Raw genomic sequence first — 10442 nt, forward strand, 5'->3', positions numbered from 1 at the left:
AAATAACACTTTAAAATCAAATACACGAATTCACAACACACTTCTCAATTTTCATTATACTGAACAAACGTTTATATAATAATAAACCATAACATTACATAAGGTAATAAATATCAAGCAAGAAAGAAAAAAGGTTGCCACTTACTACTGAACAGAAAAGAGTTTGTGAGTTAGCTGACGTTCGATTACGCATAATTGGGGCGGGACTAAACCCGTTCAGTTGCCGGGAACGCAAACAGCACGTGGTTTGTAACCGGCTGCTGCCTCGCCTGCAGTTGATTCACGTTTTTCCACACACACAGTTGAGTTGTAAGATGGCGGCGCGGTGGGGAACAGGCGAGGAGATGTTAAAAGCCTGTAATACTCAAATGTTCTCCCCGGTGAATCTTGACGAGGTGAGAACTGCACATATTGATACTTATATGATGTTGTGCCAGAATGAAATTGATGACATTTATCACTGTGCCAAATATTCGAGGTAAATACGCGATTATGTGCAGGACTTTGTGACACGTGGATGCTGATGCACCAGCATTTTTTTTTTCACATATGGGAAAAAAACAGAAAAACAAACAGATTTAGCACTCTCCAGGTGTTGCTAGATTTCGTACGTGTTTACACTGAACTAATTGTCAAGGGATTGATGCAAAAGTTTGGTCGTGTTAGATGATGTTGCCATCTATTTGCATTCATAAAAACTTTTATTACTCTAGCACAGTGATTAAACAACAAATTATCGTTTTTGAAAATAACAAAATAGGACAGTTTTGCTTTTCCTAAACAATAAATGCATTGGTTTGTGGCTTTAATGTTATCGATAATGTGCAACCAGGAATTGTTAGCTGTTTGAATGTGTCACTTCTGAAGGAGAATTCCAATTTAATGTAAATGTATTCTGAAATTATTTATTAGTAAGTTCTTAGTACACATGCCATTGTTGATCAAATATGGCTTTTTTTTATTGTTTGTTACATTTTCAAGTAACTCTCACCCACGTGGCTGAGAATGAATCTAACAGTGTTTATGCATGATCGTGCATTTAACTTAAACATTTAACACTGAAACTGTGATTATCAGGCCACGGACACTTTTTATGTATTCTACTCCGAGTGTTTGGATTTATCACCTATTCATTTCTTATATGGCATGGTCTCGTGACTGTGAATTAAAAAGTTAGCCCCATGTTGTTCAATGAGGTTTGCGTTGACTAGCTGTCCAGCACGTGGTGCTGGTATGAGTGGGACAGTCATGTTGGGCCATGTGTATTTACTGACAGCACTCTTTAATTCAGCCCGTTTAGGTTTTAAAGCGAGAACGATTTGTTATCAAGCTGGCCTAAAGATGCAATATAGATATATTTTAAGAAAATGACAGTGGCCATGCAGCATGCCTGGTAGCGCACGGCGTGTTTTGAACTGTGCCGGTGTTGGGTTTGCCCAGTAATGCACTGCGGCAGGATGACGTGTGTGCGCAACACGTGGTTGTAGCTACAAATGAACGCATTTATAAATTGAACGTGCTTGCATTTTATTATTTACCACATTATATTTACCATATTTTGAAATGCCTATTTACATTTGCTCAGATTTAAATAGCTTGTCTATTCTTTGAGTTTTAGTGTTTTGCTTTCAAATTCATGAGCATTATTAAAACGATTCATACAAAGAGAGTTGATTATTAACAATGTTTCACTTGAAGTCATGTGAATAAATGATTCTATGAGCTGTATTAACACCAAAGCTGACCATAACATCAGCTGCTGCAGAACAGGCCAGCGATTACACGCCTTAAAGGCAGCACATTGTTTGCAGTTGTTAAAAATGGGAACATGAACTTGTTTACAAACTCAGCTAATGCATATTTCACCATGCAGTGATTTCTGGTTTTAGAAGCATATATAATTCTGAAAGTATTGTTTAAAAACATAATGATATTATTAATACTAATGTTAATAATTTTGTGTAGCATCAGCCAGATGTGAATGACTGTTTGAAGTCTTGAGTTTCAGTTGATATTTTTCTATGGAGTGGTCTGGTGATGGGTCAAGCAAGACCAAACATTAAAGTCTCCATGAAATAAAAATGGACATTTATTTTTTTATGGAATATTGCAGGCAGAGATCCTTCAGGGAAGCTTCACTGGAAGCGGTCTAGAGTATCCCAGCCTTAACAACGGAGATGCTCTGGAGGTTTTACATGGCTGCTTGGATCCTTCTATTCTGTCCATTTTTGAGGACAACCCCACTGGAGAAGTAAATAATGCCTTTATAAAACTGTTCATTGCATGATTTGGAATTTCAAATGTCATGTCAGTCAGCAATGGTGTTCATAAAATGCTTCCTTTGTTTCAGGTTAAATGTAATATTGATGAGGAAAGTGAAGCAACACTGCTCACAGCTCTCACTGAAATACTTGACAATGTTGATGATGAGAACTTGTCCCCTTTTGACACTCTGCCGGATTCAGACCTGTTCTCAGGACAGAAGGGCCAGGAACACTCACCGGTGAGTCTCCAGTTGGTCTTCACCTGTCCAAGCATGTCAGGAATGCAATAGAAAGTTTTTTGTTTTTTTGAACAGCTTGATGCATTTTCAGATACTTATTTTCCTTTATCCACTCTAGCTGAGAAAGTGGTTTTCACGGTCTCCTCCAGAGGCATTGATTCATGCAAGACAATTTCCTGGAAAGGTATTTAAGTTCTGAATCTTTATTCCTTGTCCATTTTTGAAAAACAACTAAATACATATAGTTTAATAGATTTGCTTTTTTTTTTTTTTCTTTTTTTTTTTTATGTATAACTGTGACATGATGTTTTGTTTTAGAGTCTCCCACGAATGCAGAGAGTATCCAAGCAGAACAGTGAAGGAGAAGAGGAGGAAGATGGGGATGCTAGTTTTTCAAACCCAATAGCTAATATTGATTTGTCATCACTGGAGGAATTTGATTGGTGCCTTCCAGTGTCCTTAGAACAGGATGGAGAGAGCATGCCTGTCACTCTAAGCGATTTAGTAAAACACATGCATCCTTACTGCATGACATTATGTGTAGAAGGAGAAGAGGGACAAGAGCATCTCCTGCCTGAGGGGGGCCTTGTGCTAGAAGTGGTTGATCAAGGAGAGCATGGAGAGCCCATCCTGGCAATCCCAGATCTCGGCATCCCTTTTTCTCACACAGACTCTGCAGAAGGAGAGCAAAGAGTCCCGGAGAAAAGCATAAACAAGCCAGAACCAAAGCCCGAGGATAGTACTGAAAAATTCCCACCACCTTCTGAAGTATCTCTTGTGGAAGAGGAGAAAAAGGTTGGCAAGTTATGTAAAGGGAAAAAGAAATGTAAACCTGTTAAAGCTGATCTGGTTGAACAGAGGATTTTAAGAAGCTCAAGAGTTAAAGAGGAGCCCCAGAAGAAACGGCAGAAAGAACAAAAGAAGAAAAAGGTGACTTTTTCACCTGTTCATTTATCGGCAGAGCCTGAGAGACCCAAAATTGTTTGTCCGACACAGTTCATGACCCCTGAGCCACGGGTTGAGAAGGAGCACATCATGACCCCTCAAGTTGAAGCAAACATTACTGACTCACAGCCAGAGAACAAAGCTCTTAAAAAGTCTTTAGAGGAAGAACCACCCTCAAAACAAGAGCCTGTTAGTGAGCAGCATGCTGTTTGTCAGCGTAATGAATCCAAGCCCAAACCTCTCAGTTTACAGCAGTACCGTCTCCTCCGCCAGCAGAAGAAACCAGACCCTGTGGACAAAACGGAGGATTACAGCACTAAATGGCCTAAGTTGCCTGAAGCGCCCAAGGAACTTCCCCCAATACCTTGCCTGCCAGACCCAAACCCCAGAGACCCACGTAAAACCTCGCATACTCCTGTTAAAAAAGACCTTGCACCTGAAATCATGCCTGCATGGCACCCGAGAGGCCCTGCTGCTCCCCCAACACCTGAAGCATTACTCATCCCTCCAGCTTCACTAATGGGTTCCTCTAAGAAACCTGCTACTTCTAAAGCATCAACCCCTCCACCTTCAGGTACATCATCTGAAAGTTTACCCCATTCAGTCCACTCATCACCCCAGAAACTACCTACTCCCATCAGCGTGCCACAAAACACTAGTCATACCGAGACCTCTACCCCGATCATACGTGTGGCTGAGGTGCCTCCTGAAAGTATGGTTTCACCACCAGTGTCCACTAAATCTGGAGACTCTCACGGTCTCAATGCACCTAGTTATAAGGAATGTTTACATAGTAACCCCAATGCTGCTCATGTGTGTGAAGGTGTGCCATCTAAAGATCCCTCAAGGCCTCAGATGATCACTACACCAGTTCAGTGCTCAAACTCTATTCCTCTTAAACCTAGTGCTGCTGTGCCTGCAAAGAGAGAGACCGAGCAGGTTGTTTTGGCCCCCGTGTCTGATCAAGCCAAAAACACCCTGCCAACTAATTCTAAAAAGCTGACCTCACGGTTACTGCCTCATGTTGCACCGATAGCTGTTCAGCCGTTTTTCTCAGCTCAAGTTCAGGCTAGAGTTGTTGAACTGGCAGAGCAGATGAGGATGGTTTCTTCGGAGATCACCAAACCAAAGAACACCACAGTTGAGCTGATTGAGTCATTCACAAATGAAATTGGTGAGCATTTTTCCGTATGTAATTAAAAGTATAAGTTGATTTGGATTATAAAGAACTTTTTCTTTCAGGGATTGAAGCTGCTGATCTTACAAGCCTCCTGGAGCAGTTTGAGGAGTCTCAGAGTAAGTGATGTGTCTGAGCTCTTTTTCTTAAAGTATTTGTTCACCAATTTCTTTGGAAACCAGTGCGCCTCCTTAGTGAACACATACACCCATACTGCCATCTTTAAAATACAGACCATTAGTTTGTAAGCAACCAGGCCACACTAAAGTTTGGAGCTTGGAGAAAGTTGGCATTCCTGGGACAAAGGAATTTGTGTCCATTTTGCCTGGTCAAGCACAGATTGCAAGTACAGAGTTCACAGTTTAACATGACCCAGTGGGGTTAGATAAGACTGTTGTCACACAACCGTGTTCATCTTATCTTGATGTATTAATGGCATTCAGTTCAAATGAGGTAAAATGGCCTTAAGGTTTGTTCCCTTTTCCTAGTGGAATTCTGTTTAACCAAAATGGCGTAGTTGTTGTAAAATTATAAAACATTAACCAGTCATATAGAACCAGTCAAGCTTAAAAAAAAAAGAAAGAAAAAGAGGGTGTGGTATTCCTAAAGGTGCGGTCAGATTTACCATTGCTTGGCAATTTCATGGGCAAAATCCAGTCATTCCAATAGGAATTGGTCGCTGTGGAAAATAGGAAACTTAGCTCATTTTTCTAGTTTGTGAGTTCACTGTGGTGAAACTGTTGGTGAAAGTTTTTGCTTGAAAGTGACTGCTGTGTGAGCTCTGCTTTATACACCACAACGTTATTAATAATAGACAATTAACATTTGTGCCCACGAAAATGTGCTGAAATTACACTAATGTGACCACACCTTAAGGGTAGGGTCTGTAACTTTAAGAGAGGGCGTGGCTTTAATGAAAACAGCTGCAATGTGCTAATGTTCATTGAACTGCTGGAATTCTGCCCTGTTAACAAAACCATTTTAAAACCAGTTGGCTGTCTTTGTCTGAGGACATGCAGGGGCTGAATACTGACTGTGTACCCATTAAACAAGCATTTATCTTTAGTCTGCTGTTTCTCAGCTGTTGAGTGGGGACGTTTTGTAGTGTATCACAATACATGCTTTTTGTTGTAGCCGTGTTCTGCTAAATGCTGAACAGTTTGATTGTTGCAGTTATTTTAAGGGTCTGTCCCACTTTCACCTCCTGTATTTGGTCATTCACAACCCTCCTTTTTTCTTTCCAGCAAAAGAAGAGCCAAGGGTACCGGAGGTCTGTGGTAGAGCAGCCGCTGTAGGAAACTCCAGGTGAGTATCATGAGGCAGAGTGATGGAGTTACCCTACAGCCCTTGTGCTGCTCTTGCACCAAACTCAGTGTTTGTGTGTGTGTGTGGCCATAAGCCACATTTCACCAAGACCTACCGAAACAAATGAAGTCTCTCAACATGACTTCAGAATGTGAAGGTGGCCATTAGAGACAAACATGAGCATAGCTTGTGTCAGTCTGAGTGATGTTTTAACAACATCAGCAATTCAAAGCTTTTGAAATGTTGCCATTGCAAATTATATTTATTCATTTTATTTTCTTAATTCAGTTATGAGCAGCAGGTGGAGACTAAGGCCCTGGAGAAACCCCGCAACCATGACCTGGGAAGCACAGCAGGTAAAACAAATAAAAATAATAATTTAGTGTGTAATATATTTTATATACACTATTCAAAAGTTTGGGTTTGGTAAGAAGTCTCTGATCACCAAAGCAAAATGCAGTAAAAACTGTAATATTGTGTAATATAATTACAATTTAAAATAACGGTTCTTTATTTTGTTATTTTAAAATTGTTTTTTATTCCTGTCAAAGCAGAATTTCCAGCATCATTACTCCAGTCTTCAGTGTCGTGTGATCCTTCAGAAAGCATTATAATATGCTGATTAGCTGCTCAGAAATGTTTCTTATTATTATTATTATTATCAATGTTGAAAACATTTGTGCTGCCTAATGTTTTAGTGGAAAGTGAAACAACAGCATTTATTTGAATGTGAAATATTTTGTAACATTATAATGTCTTTACTGTCATGGATTTTCCATTTGGATGCATCCTTGGTGAATAAATGTTAATTAAAAAAAATAATAATAATGCTGACCCCAAACTTTTAAATGGTAGTGTACTTATAAAATAGCTCAATTTAAATAAATCGCGTATGATTTGATCTGTTTTGTTATATAATGCAAACGCATTCCTATAGAATATGCACATAATAAAGTAATAAAATGATTAAAAGTCAACTATTTTTATCTGAATCATCCCATAGGCCTTACACCACCTGCCACTCCCCCACACCAGATGTGGAAACCCATTGCACCGGTTTCTTTACTGGGGAAAACCAAGAAGTCAGAGGTCCTTAAGCCAACTCCTAGCAAGGCCATTCAGATAGAAGCAAAACCACTCCCTTCAAATAAGCTGCGCAGCAAGCCTCCGACCCCTACTACCACTGGGCAGACTCAACCTTTCTCCCTTGACCATGACTATTGCCTCCCTCCAAAAGAAGCCAACCAAAATGAAGTTGGCAGTCGATGGAATGTCAAACAACAGCCTAGCATTGTAATCAAGACTGTCGAGCTGTCCTCCATTAAGCCGACGCAGAACAGTGTCTCCAAGGCTTCATCAACTCCAGTTACAGAAGGAAACCTCAGCTTCAATCAACCTTCTGCAGATACAAGGTGCACATTAAACAGCTCTACCTTGGTGACTCCAGATGCCTCTCCAAACAGGCCTGACACTGAAAGCTCTTTACTGGATGAAGCAAAAGGCAACCAGCAAAAACCTCTGGACTACTCTGAGTGTTCCTCCAGACAGTACCAGCAGGACAGAGGCCGCGCAAAGCGAAGATACAGAGCCCAGTCCTCTAGTAGCTCAGAATCCAGTTCTGAATCCTCTTCCAGATCACGTTCACCACCCAGGAAAAGGTCCGCTTTGACATTGTCTATGGTTATTATACACATGTATGATAATTAAAAAGTAATGTTGAGAGCACAGTATCCTTTTTTTTTACATTTACAGATACAGGTCTCGTCACTCCAGCAGCAGATCCAGTTCTTCATCTCTGTCTCGGTCTCGGTCTCGTTCCCGATCCAGCTCCAGGTCATTTTCCCCACCCCGTCGGCGTCGATATTCCTATTCAAGCTCACGCTCTGGATCTTGGAGTCACAGCCGCTCTAGATCCAGGTCCCGCTCCTCTGATTCTCATGGACATCTGCGTTGGAAAACTCATCGAAGGTGAGAACTGGCATGTTAGCAAATGTGCTGTCATCTGTGTGTTTACTCCTCGTATTAAGAACTATTGTCGTCAATCTGATTACAAGTGGATGGCGCTAAACGCGTGTAAACAGGGTCTAAAACATTTTGCACTTGTCCACGTTTGACCACTTCCAGGGGTAGTTGAAAACGCATTTGACCAGATTGCTTTTGTAGTGTAGCCGCTCATGTGTTCTAATAACCGCAAAAGACTGCCTTCTCTCCACCTTCTGACCTGACGCGTAATCATTATGGTAAGCGGTAGTCAGACGGGATTTTAAACTTTGTCGGCTGAAGACCCAAGTTTGGTTTGAAGATGAAAAATTGACAAAGCACAATTTTCTCACCATTCCTGATATCTAACACACTCACAGCGTTCGGCGTGGTCTTGCAGCAATCAGAGAAGAAATGAAAGCTGCTGGCTCTGTATGTTTTATTTCCTTTTTTGTCATCTCATTTCACGCCCATACATCTACCCACCCACAGAGCCCAAAAGTGGACAAAAGAGACGGATTAAAACATCAGGTGTAAATGGGAATCCCTCGTTTACTTGTGATCCGATCGAGCAAAATGCATCTTAAAGTGCCCCTATTATGCTATTTTAAAGTTTCCTAATGTTGTTTTAGAGTCTCCTACGACAGGTTTACATGCATCAAAGGTCCAAAAACATTGGTCAAAAAGTTTCATTTTCTCATAATACATATTTGCACATCACATTTCCAATGATTCTAAAATGACTCGTTAGATGAATCAATCTCTAAATCCCTCCTTTCCGCGAGCTACTCTGCTCTGATTGGCCAGATGGCTCAGTCTGTTGTGATTGGTTTACGCGTGTCGAAAACAAAAACACCCATTGCCAAAACAATGCAGAGATGTCACTGCAAGATGGATAGGAAGTTGCTTTGATTAAAGATTATGAAGGCACATGAACTTTAAAAAAATATGTGCACAGATAAATCATTTATAATTAATATTGCATTATTACATAAAAAAATAAGAATTGATTTCATGCTGACTATATATTATTTCAGTTTATTGTTTCAAGTAAAGGTTTTTTTTTAATGGTTTGTGTTAGTACAAGTTAACTATATTAACCCTGATATGTTTTAACTTTTGACAGCCCTAATCAGAGGCCCGATTACCACCTTTCACAAAACTGCAGTGAAGATACAAAGATGCGCAAAGAGAAAGCCATTGTGAGTACTTCAGTCAAGGAAATATCTTTATTTGTTCCCAAAGGCACCTTGGTGATTGATTTCTGACATTTCAATTGCAATGTTTTTTAGGAGGAGCGGAGAGTAGTTTATGTTGGACGAATTCGAGGAAGCATGACTCGTAAGGAGCTGAAAGAACGCTTCTCATACTTCGGAAAGATTGAGGAGTGTACTGTGCACTTTAGAGAAAATGGGTATGGCTTCTCTGTTGTATTTATTTGATGTATTGTTTAACATGAACTAGAGGATCGCTAACACTCCTGTTATTTCAGAGACAACTACGGCTTTGTTACATACTACAGCAAAAAGGATGCGTTTAATGCTATTGAGAATGGAAGCAAGCTGAGGGAGCAGAATGAGCTTCCATTTGACCTTTGCTTTGGAGGCAGGAGGCAGTTTTGCAAAACCAGTTATGCTGATCTTGGTGAGCTTCGCATCGTTAGCTGTTCTCCTTCCATTTAAAGTAGTGATGCACCAGAGAATGTATTTATTACCGAAAACAAAATTAAAGCTTTCATTTAACGTTGATGCAGTCAAACCGAGTCTTTGGAGAAACGCTAATTAAACGTCACTGTTCCAGCCATACAAATCTATTTTGGCCGAAACTGAAGATTTCGGTGCATCATTAATTTAGTCATTGAAAACATTCCCTATTAAAGCCTCCAGATGTGACAGTTTCTTTTTGATCACTTTCAGATTCAAACCGGGAGTACAATCCAAAGCCTACAAAGGGCAAATTTGATGCACTAGACTTTGACACTTTACTCAAGCAAGCTCAGAGGAACCTGAAAAGGTAACGAATATTCAAGCCACCGATGAGAAGACCTATTACCTCGGAGCGAAATGCTGCCCCACACTTCCAGTGTTGGCTCTCAATTACTGTTTTTGTTTTTTGTTTGTTTTGTTTTTCTCTTTGTGTTTTTTGTTTCTGCAAGTTTACACCTTCTATTGAAGTGAAGATTTGTAAGAAAAATCAAAAGTGCAAAAAAAGATCATGAAATATAATAAAACTCTGGAATGAAAAAAAAAAAAAAGAATTTTTTTAAAAGAATTACATTTATTTAAATGTTTAATCTGACGCTGAATGTTGGGTACATTTTAAAATGAATTGAATGGAAACATTATGTTGGGGATAATGGGTTTATAATGCTGAATTTATTTCAATCTAAATAAACCTAAAATATATAAATGTATTTTTGTTGTCTCTTTTGTGATTCAAAATCTGTTTCATTCTTTTTTGAGGAGACTTTTGCAGTAGATTATCAAAACATTTGTGTTAATGTGTTGTCCAAATGAGCAACAATTGATTTGA

General features: G+C 39.7%; 1 protein-coding gene across 1 annotated transcript; it reads left to right on the top strand.

Annotated features, from left to right (window-relative positions):
- Positions 1-226: 226 nt before the first annotated feature.
- Positions 227-10140, top strand: pprc1 (PPARG related coactivator 1). The gene is made up of 14 exons (XM_084391317.1): positions 227-395; positions 2114-2251; positions 2351-2503; positions 2622-2687; positions 2822-4622; positions 4691-4744; positions 5870-5930; positions 6219-6286; positions 6934-7588; positions 7683-7898; positions 9037-9112; positions 9203-9324; positions 9403-9554; positions 9827-10140. The coding sequence occupies exons 1-14, from the start codon at positions 315-317 to the stop codon at positions 9925-9927; spliced, it is 3744 nt and encodes a 1247-aa protein (XP_084247443.1). The 5' UTR covers positions 227-314; the 3' UTR covers positions 9928-10140.
- The last annotated feature ends 302 nt before the right edge of the window (positions 10141-10442 follow it).

This window comes from Rutilus rutilus (assembly GCF_951802725.1).
Source record: "Rutilus rutilus genome assembly, chromosome: 20".
Lineage (NCBI taxonomy): Eukaryota > Metazoa > Chordata > Actinopteri > Cypriniformes > Leuciscidae > Rutilus > Rutilus rutilus.